Source organism: Chanos chanos, chromosome 2, assembly GCF_902362185.1.
Source record: "Chanos chanos chromosome 2, fChaCha1.1, whole genome shotgun sequence".
NCBI lineage: Eukaryota > Metazoa > Chordata > Actinopteri > Gonorynchiformes > Chanidae > Chanos > Chanos chanos.
This window is the reverse complement of record NC_044496.1, coordinates 50,234,136-50,250,847: the sequence shown is the minus strand read 5'-3', so window position 1 is coordinate 50,250,847 and position 16,712 is coordinate 50,234,136. Positions and strand designations below refer to the sequence as shown.

The window sequence follows — 16,712 nt, the reverse complement described above, 5'->3', positions numbered from 1 at the left end:
CACCAGCGCCCTCGCGTCTCGCTTTCCTCCGGTGTCCCGCGCAGCTTCCGTGTTCACCTGTGTGAGCCGTGTCATAAAAAAGAAAAAAAAAAAATCTGTATGATGCACTTTTCTTGTTTTCCACCGGCAGATGGAGGTGGGCCGGGAGGCTGGTGGAGGGATGGGGAGGCTGGTGGAGGAGTAGGGGGGGGGGGGGGCCGGGGGGTGTTCTCGTGCATCTCCCTGGGCCACTGCACACTTCCCTCAGGATCACATCACTCCTCCTCAGCCCTGAGGGGCAGCTACAGGCCCTGGCTCCATGCAGGCCTAATGCAGTTAGCCCCACAGGCTCCCAGACACATCTCACCTCAGGCTCTGGATGCAAACACTTACCCCACTGAGAGCAGTAAACAGACAGCCCAGCTGCGCGCCTGCTCACCGAGCTTATTGCCAAACCCTTTTCTTATCTTTCTTTTCTCTTCTCTCTCTCTCTCTCTATCTCTCTCTCTCTTTTTTTAATGTTTTGAGTGAGATTCTCCGTACTATGTCAGGCTGCGTAAAGATTTAGAGAAACCAGATGCCTGAGATTTCCTTCAGAATGCTAGCAGGGTTACGATTTAACCTTCTGGTCGCCACGGCGCAGAAGAAGGTGATATCCTAACCCTGGAACAGTGAGAGAACGTGATTGCGGTTCTGTGGCTTTCTATTTGCAGGCCTGCCCGTGTTGCATGGTCTGTTTTGAAGTTGTAATAGATACCCTGCTGAAAGGAGAGAGGCCTACACCACAAACAGAGGCGAAGATATTTCCCCTCAGCCCTCCAATGGGCTGTTACTCAAGGTCGTCTGCAATACATACACAAACACAATACACAGAGAAACAAACAAACACCCCTCCACATATGTGTACCCATTTGTGTACTGATGTCAGAAGAACAACATAGTGGAACATATAGTGGAACATATAATAATGCTGCTGTTGTGGACTCGGGCAAAGCAAAGCCTATATATATATATATATATATATATATATATATATATATATATATATATATATATATATAAGTGATGCGTTCTGACTCATTATAGAAACAGACTTCATCCCACCTGCATTTCTCACTAGTTTTGTCACTGTTATAACACCATCCTTTCTGAGGCTGATATTCATCTAAACTTAAGGCTTGATATAAGGAGAGGACAGGAATGTCTTTTTTGTTTCAAGAAAACAGAAAATTACTGTCCCTGAAGTTGGACAGTCCCCACACACCCCCCCCCCCCACCCCCCCCTCTGCCTGTGCCCTGTGTGGGACAGAAACAGGATACACTGAATTATTGAACCAGCCAAACGGGCCACCTGCCTCAATGCTCCCACCATCCCATCCATATTTTACAAACAGGACTCCCCCTTGTCACTCACACAAGCACAAACATACACACACACACACAAACACTCACGCACACACACACACACACACACACATGTGTGCTCACCCTGCCCTCACACACAAGCCTTTCAAAACATACACATACGTACATTTTCACAAAAACACCTATGTATCAAACACACGCATACTGTTCACATATATCCCTAATGTCACACACATACACACATCTTCACACTACGACACCTGTCACAAGATTCTGTAATGTTTAAAAATATCTTATATAACCAGTACATATGTCAAGCTTTGCAATCTGCGATCAATGGTTTTTCATTAACACGCGTAACTTAGAATTTAGTCCTCACGGTCACGTTTTATAATAACACACATAGATTCAGGTATAAAACTATGCAATAACACTTGTCCAGTGTGTCCACTTTTCTCTTAGAGTAATATATCCCTGCTTATACATACAACATAAAAGTCTTTACTGCCATAACCCAGCGTGCTAAACCCTAGTGTTCTTTCCCCCTGACTCATCCCACTTCCTGGACCTCATCATTTTTTTCAATTTTACCCAGCCTGCCGAGTAATGTCCTCCTTTTATTGCAAATCTATACTCTTAATCTGGCCGGCTCCGATGGGCTCGTTGGCCGATCAATAGGCTGCGATTGCTGGGAAGGGTCCGGAGAGGCAGAACTACCCCCCAACCTCACCTCCCCCCCCTGCCCTGCAGGGTTAACCCTACAGAGAGCTACCACCTCAATCATTGTCCTGAATTACTGCCACACATACACACATACACTCGTTCATGGGTATACTAATGTCTTTCTCCCTCGCTATCTGTGTGTGCGTGTGTGTGCATGTGTGTGTGTTTGTGTGTGTGTGTATGTGTGTGTTAGTGTACATTAGTATGTTTACTGTTTACTTCCACACAGATGTCAAGTCATGAGTTGGCTACTTAGAGCCATTTCTGAACCTCTTGGGATAATTCCCTCTCATCTTTATAATTAAAAAAAAAAACGTATAAACATGACAAAATTCAAATATTAATAAACAAAAACTTAAAACAATCCAAACAAATCAACCATCAGATAAGTATCCTTTTTTCCCCTACTGGTAAATGAAAGAGCTGTGTTTTTTTTCCAGCCCTCACTCCATGTTATTAGCACCTTTTTGTTGAGCATCAAGCACTAGAGACTTGTATGTCTGTCTTCTCGTTTCTCCGCACTGGCCTGGTCTGTCTGTGAGCGAAAGGCCTGTAGCATGCGTGAGTGTGCACGTCCACTTCTTGCTGCTGTAACGGCAGTTAAATAAATAGGCCAGTGACTGAAGGATCCAGACCAAACACAGGGTTCCATCTCCTATTCCCATCTGACGACAGTGAGCCGCTCTACACTTGACCCCACACGCCTGAGTTAAGCCCAGCGGGCCAAACTGAGAGCTTGTTAGTCTGTGCCGTTACAGAAAGCCTGTTAGCCTGTGCTACGACCATGAGACAATTAGCCTGTAGCGTGTTTTGAAAACCTGTTGGCCTCCGCTATAACAGGGAAACGGTCAAGCTATGTTTTGACTGGGCGTGTCTTAGCACTTGCTAGGACTGAAGAGTGCGTGTTGCCTGTGCAGTGTACTGTCCTTTGAGGGACCCAGAGCTGAGCCTGACTTTGTGAGAACTGCAGTAATGGATAGTGTGAAGGGTGAATACAGGTGAATGTCCGTACAAGATTGAAGTTGACGAGGACGCCGCGTAATGGATATTAGCGAGGAGAACTCCCTTGTCTAAGCTCTGCTGCGTTCTCCTAACATAGGACATCAAAAGTCCCAAATGGCTGTGTAGTGGAGAAGGACAAAGCCATGACTGTCATGTTGTAGCGGGACATTAAAGGCAGGGAGTGGGGGGGTGAGAGTAGGAGGGGGTAATTAGAGTTAGCCCCTCCGTACACTCTAACAGTCCTGGAGAATTTATGAGCCCACCGGGGGATCTCGCTGGGCGATCTAATTGCAATATTAGCTTGTAATAACACCTGTTTTAAAGCCAAGCAACCAATATTTCACCTGGACCTTGGTGACTTTCTGCTTGCCTCAGCGCTCTCTTGGGCGTAAATGGTAGTATGTTTAAAGAAAGCACTTCCTGGTTCATGTAGAGGCCCTTCTTAAGCACTCTAACCTGCTACTAACCCACCCTAATTGAGCAGAGTGCCAACTTATTGATAAAATCAGTGTGGCTTAAAAAGGATGGCTTCTTTTCATATCACAATTAAGCTCTACTTTATTTTCCATAATATTAATATTTATTCATGATGTAATCATTCAAAGACAGCGGGTCTGCTATTACTCAAACCAAGTTCACTGCACAATGACACTGTGTTATTAATGAGCGCTAATAGGCAACTGGATTTGAAAACAACAAAAAAAAGAACCCATATGTCTACTTTGTGTGTGTGTGTGTGTCTGTGCATCCGTGTGTCTGTGTGTGTGTATGTGTGCGCACGCACATGGATCCATTTGACTGCGTGTGTGTTTATGATGGGCAGAGACCATGTAACGGAGCGACAGGCCTTGATTTACAGGCCAACGCTGTGTTTGAAACAAAGGGCGGCGGATGAGATGGGGGCCGACGAATGGCGGTCATTAAGCGGTTTACAGTGACGAGCGATGCCTCTGATTTGCATCGTGGGCCGGCGGCCGACCCTTGTGCCAGTCTGATTTATCTGTTGGTTTAAGGAGCTTGGGGCGGCTCTCTCATAAATACTGCATCGCTTAATAGGGCGCTAAAATGCAGTCGTATGGGCTCGCCTGACTTAAATCAGAAACCTCCTCTGTCACCAGTAAACACTTTCCAATGGGTTTGGTCAGCGTAATGAGGGGTTTGAATGTGGCAAACACACTCACTTTCACACACAGAGAGTTGTGGCTGTCAGTGATGTTGCCCTACCGTGGTACTATTCATTCACACGACTCCCTAAAGAGACGTTTCAGACAGTGACGCGGGTCTCATTGCGAAGTGGACGAGAAATACGGAGTTTCTTTAAAAGCTAAGTTTTCATCTCGGTTTTGATCATCCACTGTCAGCTCCACAGTTGGCAGAGACAATTTGTTGTTAGAAGAGAATAACAGGTGCAGAGCTTTGTAATTAAGCTCATTGGCTTACTATTGCAAAAAAAGAGAGAGGTGACATCATCTCCGCAGGTTTAGAGCTTACACCAATCACAGGCACTCCATGGCAGCGAGAGGTGAGAAGACTCTGTATGTGTGTGTTTGGGTTTTTTTTGTGTGTGTGTGTGTTTGTGTGTGCATGTGTGTGTGTGTATGTGTGTGGCTGGGTTCATAGAGAGGGAGGGTCACTGATTTCCGGCTCCCCTCTCTCCTGTCCCCTGGATGCGCTCCAAGGCCAACCTAACGAGCCAACATGGATTTGGTAATGACCCCTGTGCCCTAGGAACGTATTGCAGTCCATTTTGGAAAAGGCAGCTTAGCTCTTTCCAGAACTGTCTCCTGTCTCCATCATGAAGCTCAGCATATGAAGAGGTGGCCAGGAAATGGCACTAAATAAATCAGAACAGGAAGTGTCACATCCCTTTACGTTCTAAGTAAGGTTAAAATTCTGTACACAATCAAGATCAGCCTCGTCAGATCTTGGAATCATTTGTAAGAGAGTATATGAGTGCGTTGGTCTATATATGTGTGCATGTGTGATTGTGCTTGTCAATACATGTGTATATATGTGTGTCTGTGTCTGTCAAAAGTGTTCTCTTTATCTGTGGGAACGATTAATTGTCTGACTCTTCACCTCAGTTATGAAAAGGCATCGCTTTTTGCCGTCTTGCCTGATCGGGGGGAATGCCTCACAGACATGACAGTGTAGCTAATTTGCTTGTGAAAGGTGAACTATTCAAAAGTGATTGCTGAGATACAACTGATCCTGTGTGAGGAGAATTAAAGGAATGTTGGATGATTCCAGTACATAGTGTGTCTCGGATTTAATGACTAATTCAATACTGTTCTCAGAATTCAAAATGCATGGAGTTATGAATACTTCATAGACTATTGAACGTCTTTGAGGAAACTGTGAGAATGAGGAAAAGGTAGAAGAATGAAAAGGGTAGAAAGCCAAGCGTCCTCAGGTGAGTGTTTTTTTTGCGTCATATTTGCAAACAGAGAAGTTGGTGGTTTAGAGACCGGTTGCTCAGTTAAAGCTTTGTTCTTGATAAGATATCATCTCACAAAGATCTCGGCTGATATGCCGCAAGCGCTTTTAAACCTACAGTAAATTTCTAAACGGGCTGAAACCCGGACGCTGATGAAACGCTCTGATGATTGTGCAATCACTGAAATGGGTACCTGTTTGCTTCTGGAATGCTGAGGGTTGCTTCAGTCTCTTTGGTTGCGCTGCAGGAAAGAAAGAAGAGAGAGGAGCGGGCGTGGATGCTCTTACCTGTCTATGATGACAGGGTCAGACGGTGTCTCGTTTCGGTTTCCGCAACTCTTCTTATCACAACACCGACTGTAATACAAACGTAACAAAGCACACGGTCAAATCTCAGCCGCTCCTAAACTGGGACCCAATGACATTTGGTGTAACAGAAAAAAAAAAAAAATTTTGTTCTTTCAGTTTCCTTTACGTAATTAAAAAAAAAAAAGAAAAGAAAAGCGGCATGTAAATCCAACATGCGTCTTTGATATTCCGGGGAAACACAGCTGTTTTGTTCATTCTTATACATTAATTTCACTCAAGTTGAAATGGCAGGGATATGTGTTGTAGCGACCGAGCCCTTGCACAAGCTGGTGGCTGCCTGACACGTTGCCCTCTCACTCCCCTTGTCCCGCAGTCCAGCTGGGCTGGGTTTCAGCCAAGGTCACTCAGCTAGCCACTGACAGTTTGGACAGCGCCCAGACATGTCCTGGTGCAGCGCCTCTGTCTCCACCACCTCGCTCCAATGCCGTCACCCCTGCCCTTGCCCGTGCCCTCGCCCCAGGCTGGCACCTCATCTGGTGGCATGTCGTTCCCTTAAATACAACCCCCCCGCCAGCCAAACTGGTGTGGTCACCGATGGACCTACCCAAAAAAATCCATCTGTGCATTTATCATTCCAATTCGGTCTAAGCTCATTCACTGCAGGCTTTAGAATGATGTGACAGTGATGGAAATTATTGAGGGTGGCAAGCGTGCAATGATAATTGACAAAAAACTGACAAATGCATAAATACTAAATAATGAATGGGTTTTGCGTGTTTTGTTTTAGCTTAATTTTTTATTTTCCTAGCACGACAATCAAATTTTACTGATGGCTTTTTAAGCGACTAAAATCCTCATGCATTCATATGATTTGCCACATGCTGTCATGAATTAGATTGCCATTTGACAAACAATACTCACTTAAAGGATCTGAATTCGAAATGATCCGAGTTTATGAATCATTTATCATATTGTTTGATCTCTAAGAATGGAAAAAACATAAACTAAGCACTGTTTTTTCCTGTTCTTTGTGTGTGTGACTGTTGCCATAGAGAACGCCACAATAATTTATTCCCCCAGCTACTTGGAACCATTAGCAAAGTTCCAGGAGACCAATTAGCATTGGAAACCCAATGGTGCCGCTGTGGTGACAACCTCCTCAAACTGAGAAAGAAGTGTTATAAACAAACTGGACCCCAGGAGCCCAGCGTAGTCCTCAGGGAGCCTGAGGCCCCTTGCACACAAAAACAAACCTTGGCAGAGCGTCCGTAATATTGCCTTAATGCCAGTCCCCCAAGGGTCTGAGCAGGCTAACAGTGGGCTAGCTAATGAGTGAGGGAAGTAGCCCACAAACAAATGGAGATACAACTTCAAGCCTCCTGAAAATGGGTTCTGAAGAAGCTGTGCCATCAGTGATGGGAAACTTTTCCTTCTGATTAGGGAGAGGAGAAAAGGGACATCCACCCACCAACCCTCCAGACAACCATGCTGTACAGAACAACCCCACAATGATCACACCTACTTGGCCAGTGGCAAGCACCACTACTCTGGATGTCTCCAGTCAGCCAGACAGTCCTCTACAATCTAGAAGTGGATTCACTTAAGAGCAAGAAAGGTAGATTTATCGTACAAGGCTGGAATATCAGAGCTCTGCTCAAATGAAAACAGCCTACAAAGTGTCCCAAGGGAACCTGAAGACAGGCATCAGAGAGAGGGGAACAGAGGGAGCCTGTTGAACGAGTGCAGCCGATAAGACACAGAGAGAATGGACGTCAATGGAGGGCTTGTTTTCAAAGGGCAAGTGCTGTAATTACCAAACCCAAACGTAGGGTCTGAAGCCAGGGCTAATGATATGCCACAGTCTGCTTGGCTTGAGGCTAAGGCTGATGGCAAGTCTTTCTAGCACCGAGTCCTCGTCCAGACTGGCAACCGCACGGATGAATCAAATCCAGTCCGTGCCCATCATGCCCATGATTTCACACGTACATCATGCCAGCTGACTGTTGTGATGCCCCGTTTTGGTTCTTTGGAGTGCCAGTTTGAAGTTTGTGGTAGGGTCTTGAGGCCCTGGGAAATTAGCAGTAAAAGGTAAAATCCCAGGACAAATTATTTATCCCCTTTTTTTTTGTATAATAAAGAATGATCATCATCCTGAGAGTTTTCTGTACGACTACCCCCGTTATCTGGGCCGAGCTCCCGTCTATATTTATTATTGTTTACTAAACTGCCAATTCATCAGTCAGTGTGATAACGCAGATTGTAGAGAACAAACTGAATGGTCAAACAGTGCCAGGTCTTGAAATGAAGGATGAGGGAGGAGAATATTGCACAAAAGGGTCAAAACTATAGTGAGCATCATTGAAAAAGCTGTCAGCAAGGCTTACGTGCGCAGCTGCTGGAATAGCAGCCTCAGTCCTCGGCCTGATGTAGCGAGGCGGGCTCGGTACCATGAGGGAGCAGATAAAGAGCAGTATCACCTGGGAGAGAGAGTGAGTGGGAGCAGCTCTCATCTCCTTCTCATTAGCGAATGGAAACACACCATTCATCAGGGGAGAGTTGTTAATAATCACACTCAATCACATAATGACCGACTCAAAGTGAGCGATCATTATGGAAATGGATCCTGTATCAAAATCATCTCTGTGGAAGAAGCTAGGTCGTCAAGTAGAAATGAAAAAAACAAAAAAAAAATTCAAACATGCTAAAATCTGTTTTTTTTTCCTCCATAGATGGTAATATCTACTTAAAATACTTGATAGATCTGACGATAGGGGTTGTGTGAAGTCTGTTTAAACAAGGGGAAACGTCGACAAATTGGGTTTGCGTCTGTGTGTTTGTATGCGCGCCTGTGAACTCACACAAATACACACATCCACCCACATATGTCCTCTCCTTCCTCTGCACAGCGTGGTCCTCTGTGGTGGAGCAGCCATATATCCCAGCATCCCCTGGCACCCAGTGAGGCACGTGGAACTGGTGTTTCCTCTGCTACATTATTAAAACAGGGTCCCCCACCATCTCAGCCCCTTAGCCAGGCAGACTACCAGCCTCTAACCCCCAACCTCTAAGGCCCCCCTAACTGAGCCCCCCCGCCTGCCCAGACCCTCTGACCCCCATCAGCAGCCCTGACTGCCCAGGCCTCCAGCCAGCGGGCTTGCAGTGCGCCGATAATTACATATCATTAAAGCCAATGGGTGCTCTTTAATGAGGGTAGCCCTGTAGGACCACACTGTGGAGAGGGGTGGATTCTCTGTACCCCACGTTTGGAGCCCTGCAGTAGGCGCGGAAGGAGAACTCTGAGCCCAGACCCGTAACTAAATACTCATACACAGCTCTCACGAAGTGAATGTTTTCAGTATTCAGTTTGCCTACAGAGACAGAACCCTAGCCGTTATGTTTAGACTGGTGGTTTACAGGATCATACAAGAGGTGTTAGCGCCTAATAGGTTTTGCATTCAGGCTTTGTGAGGTTGAATTCACAGGCCGAGAGAAACAAACCTGCACATGATCTCATGGGTGAGAAGAACGCGACACATCTCTGGGTTTTTGTCCTGGCCCTCGTAGAGGATTGGCTGTAAAAAGAAAAAGAAACAATGTCAGTGCCTCTCACATATCAAAGAAATGAAACATTCATGCCATCGATCCCAGCCTTAGGGTTGCAAAACATCTCTCAGTACAAAAAAAAAAAACCTGACTGATAATTGATAGCAAATATATCTGCCCTGTCTGAAAAAATGGTGAGTGCTGGTAGGAATCCAGTCTCTGTGGGGATGCATGGGGGAAATCTCTATCATCCTCTCCAGCAGCCTCTAGCCTTCGCAGCCAGATGGCTGGCCAGACCCCATGTGAGGAGCCACCTCCCAGGCCTCCGTCAGCGAGCCGTCATGCCAGCGATGGATGACGGATGGGCTGAGAGTATTTAGGCAGACAGAGAATCTAGCCGCTACCTTTTGACTCACATCTTCAGATCCAAAGGGACGTAGCTGTCCTCCGACCTTTACACACATACACACATGCTAGCGCACACACACACGCGCACACACACACACACACACAGCCTTAACACGCCCTACAACCTTCCTCAACTTATCATCCCCACCTCATCCGCCTATATGGTCAGCTAGCCAGACTGAACTGCGGCAAAGCCCAGGGGGACAATACTTTTAGGATAACGACCACTTTTACATTATTGATCTCTCTTTCCTATGAAGGTCTCTTCCTCTTTATTAACATCCTCCAGTTTTGCCCTGGGGGAGGGCTGGGGTTTGGGGAGGGTGTATTTGGGCTGGTCAGGTAGTAAGGAGAGGAATGGGTCGATATTTATATATATCATCAGTCTTGATTCACATTACCAATGCCAAAGTAGTCCGACTCACCTCATATTCTTATACTGTATCTAGCTGAAACTGGTTATGGGGAGTAGTGAGGGATAATTGTGTACTGGCATGACCACCTGGGGGGCATAATGTAGACTATGGGTTTCATATTCAGCACTAATTGTGATTGCGTTTTGGTTAATCAGGCAGGCATTGCTGCCTTCGTTTCAACCAAGAATACCCTTTTGTTTTTTTTTTGGAATGGAAAGTGTTAACCGGGTTTTTATTCTGGTACCATTAAAGGGAGCTTTTTCCTATACTTAAAAAACAGAACATTGAAAAGGAAGAAAGAAAGAAGGAAAGAAAGACAGAAAGAAAGAAAGAAAGAAAGAAAGAAAGAAAGAAAGAAAGAAAGAAAGAAAGAAAGAAAGAAAAGAAAAGAAAATGAAAATATCTCCAGCTAAGAATCCTAAGGCAGCCCGGTGCATAGCATTTCTAAGTTTACTCAGCTTGAGAGCAAGATTCCTTTTTAACCCAGTTCTCTGCCCACAAATTCAGTAAAGTCAAATCGGGGCTATACAATACATTCTCTTAACATTTTAAGTTTGAACTGCCCCCTTTTTTTTTTTCTTCTTCTTCTTCTCTCTCTTTTTTTTTTTTTTACAGTGACCAAACCAATCAATACACATTCCCTCTGCTTACTGGATTACCACTGCAGATGCACATATGTAAAACCCCATGTCTGTCTGCTGAAGGAAGCGGGAGGGAGAGGATTTTAAAGCCGTGCATGGCTGCAGCCCCTTTTGTTGTTGTCAGGATTATTGTCTCCAGTGTGCGGGCTCTGCAGCTACATTAAGGGATATTGATTGGTCTCCGGGGCTGACGCTTTGTCGAGGACCTGGTTGCCATATCGATCTGTGACAGGCTGACACAGAGTGACAGTGGGGGCCTTGCTGAGTTGCGGACAGGGTGTGTGTGGGGCGGAGCAGGGAGTTGTAAGTTTAATGGTGTATTTACAACAGAGAGAAGAGACTGTCAGAATTTGATGGGAATGTTCATATCTGTTTATTTTGGTATACGGTATAAATGGTGCTACACGTATGTTTTATACTAGTTTTATTCTAATACTAGTTTTGTTTTTTTTTTTAGTTTTATACCAGTATCTTCCCCCATTTTTTTTTAAATATCCATTACTGGTTTGTTAAATTCAGCACAGTGGATATGGCACAACAAATGTCATGTGTAAAACATTGGCAATGTTTATAATGGAGAATGTTAAAGTGCCAGAAATGTTGTAGTAATAGAGAATAAAAGTGAGATGGATTGAAAATGCACTCACCTGTTTAGTCATGGAGTCTATCAACCGTACGTACAGGTCTTGTTCTGTTCTGATGCCTGCAACATTAAGAACAAGACAAAGTTTTGAAAACGGAATAAGGCTGAGCTGTGGTTTGAGGTAGCTGCACAGAAAATGATCCTTCTCACAGATAATAAAAATTTCATACATTGTGGGGTTTTATTTTTAAATTCGATTTCCCAAAATTTTCAATTCGGCGACAACAGCACGCTTACACCTGTTTAATTTCGGCCCAAACACGTACATAAAATTCTTAATCAAATTAACTGCCTCTCTAAACGACAACACAAACATTGCTTCTAAAAAAATGCAAATCCGGTTCTTGAAAAGCGAGCGCAAAACAAACGATTTCGACTGGAACGTCTAGGAAATGAGTTTCGTTAATATTCTTGTCCCTACAGTACATTTATGTGTTCTGTTAGGCTTGTCGTGCCGACCGAGCTATTCGACTAACCCCCCTTAGCAAAAACAAACAAGGCTCTACTCTGGAGTTTTTCATTATTTATAGCATTCCCGCCTCAGACTGCCAAGCCCTTCTCACTGCTCCAGCCTCGTTGCCTCTCTCTCTCTCTCTCCTTTAGGAGAACAAGGAATCCACATCTACAGACAAATTAAACATCCATCATTATTGCCTATTAGCACAGAGCTAGATTGGGAAAACCACAGGAAAACAGCTGAGGCAATCTTGCTGGAAGGGCAGAGCCACCTGCTAGAGTGTCTGTGTGTGACTCAGTCACAGAGGCCCATAGATTCCCTTTGCATTAGTGTTACCTCTGGCTTCTGCTCGGATCAGTGTTGTCTGTGTTAGCAGGGGCGGGTGATGCGAGATTGTGAAGTGGAAACTCTGGTGTGCTGATGTGTGTAAAATCATGAGGTTCTTTTAGTATAAACAGATGGGATCACTGAAATACTATATCCAGATGTGATGAAACATATTGCGATAGCAATGTTTCCTTTCTCATTTAGTGCAGCGTGTACTGCACAATCTGTCTCTTTTTTATTGATGGGTTGAAAAAAAAAAAAAAAAAAAAGATCAGAGAGTGTAACCCAGTCTTACCATTACTGTAGAGAAGCTGTAGTCTGTAATGGATGCCATTGTTGGTTTTTTCACCATTATACTCCTAATGCAGTGAGAGACAGAGACAGAGACACAGAGAGAGAGAGAGAGAGAGAGAGGGAGAGGGAGAGGGAGAGAGAGAGAGAGAGGGAGAGGGAGAGGGAGAGAGGGAGAGGGAGACAGAGAGAGAGAGAGAATTAAATTTGAAATGCCCATTTATTGGGTCAGTTTCACATTACACACCAGACAATTACACCTCAAGTAGTTTCCTAAAAAAAAAAAAAATCTGTAAAAGACATAGACTGAAAAAACGCTGATTATAAAGATACTGAATTCTTTACCACATAATACAATGCAAATAAAGATAAAAAAAAACACAGGACTGAAATTTAAAAAAAAAAGAAAACAAAACAACAACAACAACAAAATTCAGAACCAGTGATCTGCAGAGTGAGATAGAGGAGGAAAAAGGGAGATCTCCACAACACCCACATACATTGTAGACATTTACACACAAAAAGAAGTTGGGCATTTTCCCAGGCTTCTCAGCACTCATCCACTTGAAGCAAGTTCTTTCTGACACATTGAAATCCAGCATAAATCCCAAACGACAAGGCATAATCTTAGCAGATGCTGGGTCTCAGGCCCTAATCCTGAATCTCAAACTACTGGGAATAACTTCTGTAGTCTTTTATTTTATTGTGTAAACCAGGGAAGGGGAGGGTATTTGAAGCCAATGCCGTCATTTTAATGCGTACTGCATGCATTGACATGTAAATAATTCAAAATGTGTTATTGACCTGTAAATTACCTAAGCTTCATGTACTTTGTATTAAACCTTAAGCAGTTTTTCACTGATGGGAGACCTCCAAATCCACCACAAGGGCTTAACCACATTTTCTCTTAAATGTAAAATGATTCCATAGTCACTGAGAGAGATTTGTTCCTTAATTTCTTTTTCTTGGATAACCAGAATTTTTGCCGCAAGTTGTTAGCAAGAGGTACTGTCAAATCCAAATGATATCCTCTCACTTCCAATACCACGCATGCAGAGCCAGCTGCTTCACTCCACTGTCCTTCCCTTACATCGGAGCAATTACATAAAACAGAGCTCCCAGTGTTGTACTACACTAAAGACACACACACACACACACACACACACACACATTGAAATCATTCCTCATAGGGAGAGGCAGACAGAGTGCAGCGGTTAGAAGGAGATATTTTTTTTTCCCTCCTCCGCCCCTCAGGTAAATCAGACTTCACTTCTTTCATGTCACTCCTTTAGTATATGCCAGGACAGGACATACTCCTTCCTCAATCCCCCCCCCCCACACACACACCCCCACCCCAGTCTTTTTTTTTTTGCCGGCGTGTGCCAAGTGTGCCGTCGTGCTTTGGCAGCAGCCCAGCCTGGAGTGAAGGAGGGGCAGAGAGGTCGAGACGGAGGTGAACGGACAGGGAGGACAGAGGAGTGACCGTGCCAGCTGGCCTGCGTCCCGCCCTGACCGTGGGCGGAGCTGTTCCCTGTAACCTTTTACTGAGAACAACCCCCCCTACACAGCAGGGCTAGCAGGTATCGAACATGGCTACACATAACACGGAGGATGGTTTTAACACACACGGTCTTTTGGGGCGGTGAGAAGATGGGATGCTTATACACAGGAAGACACTCAATGGAAAAAGGAAAATAATAACTTGGAAAATATTGTCAAAATTTGTCATACGGAGACAAAGAAATCCTTGGAAATAATCACAAAAAATAAACCTGACTGAAAAAAAAAAATTCTTACTTCATTTTTATTTTAAATACCAATTTTGTTACATAAAACCATCGTATAATATATGTCACACAAACAAGGAGTAAAACATTTCATAGATAATTGTTAATATTGCTCATATCTGATATTTTGGCATGATTCTTACTTTGGGTGTGCTTGAGTAATTACATTTTTATATTTGCTTGACAAAAAGCATTGCTGATTGACACCTACTGAGGGTTTTTCATCTGGACTCTTCACTGCCCCCTATGTGTGACTTTTGGAATTGTCACAGTGACAAAGTATAACATCAAACTATGAAAACGGCAAAGCTTGACAATACAACCAAAATGGGAGATACTGACATTACACGCAGGGGATTTCTGAGTTACGTATGGAACATAGATTTAATGAGAGTAAACTTTATGCACTGAGAATGAACTGTATCTCTTTAAGTATAAGTGGAGTGTATTATCCTTGCACAACATTAATTTGAAATGAATCTGGAAATCAAAACGTTTCTATTAAAAGATTCTTAGAAATGCATTGAACACTTGCACATTCATTGTATTGAATTTTATAAACAGTCATATCTGTGTAAATATATATGATTATAAAAATGGTTTAACTGCTTTTATTACAAGTTAATTACACGGTAATACCCAAGAACAATTCAAAAATAGTGACTATGCCAATCATTTTAAAATTTAATATCATATAATAATTTATATAGCAAGAATGTGTAATTATGGCCAGTGTTCTGGTTAGTTCACACTTTTTTAAGGGTATAATGTTCAATTTGTGCTCATGAAAAAGCAACACAATATCTATAAATGGTCACATTATCTAAAATTAAATTATGTGTAAATATAATAAAACATTTGAGTGTTTGTACATATTTGACTGAGTGTTATTATATCTTAGTATCCAAGAGTGTTAATTTAGTTGAGAACATGAATGTTTTCGTATTTCTCCCATTTTGTTTACCCATGCAGTTTAAATCACATTGTATATTTTAAACCTTTTTTTTTTTCAAATTTTTTTATGATTTAGTTTCAGTTGCCATACCATGTATCCATTTAGACATGGCATGTCAACAGAAACACACAGCATATTGTCATACATTTTTTTTTTTAAATTCTCCAAATTTATAATCTTTCCTTGAATGAGACACGACAAAACGGTGCTGCTGGCTCTTTGCAATCAAGCCCCACTTTGCTAACATCGCAACGGACCCTACATGCTTCCTGCCTCATACTCCTGTCAGCGTGTGTGTCAGAGCACCTACTTTGTCCTTCTCCACAAAGTCCACATAGGATGTCCTCTCAATCTCCACGGGCTGGCCCTGACGATCATACAGCGCAAGTACAAAGTGGAAGAAGTTGGACTTGCGCAGGTTAGATGGTGGTTGCTTCTCATAGTGAGCCCGAGCTAGACCAACACCGCTACGGAAAGAACAACAGAGACAAGGAAAGAGGGGAGGGGAGGTGAAGAGAGGAGAGAAAAGATAAAAGAGAGGAAAAAATGAGTATCGACATCAGAGACATAAACCACTAACATTTTTTTTTTTTTTTTTTTCTGATACAGTACTGTTCCGCCGGGATGCAACTACAAAAATTATGAACCGTGCCTCGCCTTGTATGATTGTGTATTTGTAGATATTTTATGAAAAGCCAAAAAAAAAAAAAAGTCTTGCACAATCGTGTGTCAAAACATTCCAGTTTACGCCAGGTGAACACGTAAACTAATAAACAACTGGTGATATAAAACAGGATGATTCTAACAGAAAAGAAAGGGGAGGAGGGGACGTTACAAAGTAAGAGATTTTTGGCTCGTTCTTCGCGTGCCCTGTGTGTGCCACACTCTCTTTTGTCTTTCTTTTTCCTCTGCCACCTAAACAATTGGAATTTGGCGAGGATGCGGGTACCCCAGAAGGCACCTTCTGCCTTTGTGACTGCCAATCGCTACTGGGTACCGCTCTGCTTGGCAACTGCTGCGCTCCAGTTTCCTCTGACCTGTCAATCAAACTCGCTCGCCTCCAACGCCGGCTCCCCTGAGTGCGACCAATAGAAAACCTCCACCCAGAACCCCGCGTTTCAGCATCGATTAGAACGCGTGCCGAGCCGAGAGCTGACAGAGACGGAGGAGCCACACGGAGTCACCAAGCTCCAAACACTTCTTCACCTATATCCATACGCTCGCTAATCAATCGGCCTGCTCCCCTGACACCGTTTCTCAAAGACAGGGCTGTCTCCAGATCATCTTTAGCTAACAGTAGCCGTCCGACTCACTGACCAATGAGAGAAAAGTGGGAACTGTCTGTCTTTATTTTTTTTTACTAAGAATATTCTTTCAGTTCTCCTCATACAAAGAAAACCATTGTAAGTTTTAGATATGTGGACTTGACA

At 43.6% G+C, this 16,712-nt stretch overlaps 1 protein-coding gene across 7 annotated transcripts in view; it reads right to left on the bottom strand.

The window, feature by feature from the left end:
* The window catches only part of LOC115830226 (transcription factor COE3), a 90,416-nt gene that overhangs the window by 62,546 nt on the left and 11,158 nt on the right, over window positions 1–16,712 (bottom strand). For 6 of the 7 annotated variants that reach the window (XM_030794324.1, XM_030794325.1, XM_030794331.1 and 3 more), the window contains exons 2-6: window positions 15,593–15,749; window positions 12,545–12,608; window positions 11,470–11,525; window positions 9,313–9,386; window positions 5,794–5,862 (exon numbers count right to left, since the gene is read on the bottom strand). In XM_030794324.1, the coding sequence (XP_030650184.1) occupies window positions 5,794–5,862; window positions 9,313–9,386; window positions 11,470–11,525; window positions 12,545–12,608; window positions 15,593–15,749 (420 nt within the window). The remainder of the gene's footprint in view (window positions 1–5,793; window positions 5,863–9,312; window positions 9,387–11,469; window positions 11,526–12,544; window positions 12,609–15,592; window positions 15,750–16,712) is intronic. The other variant, XM_030794329.1, reaches the window with a different exon arrangement.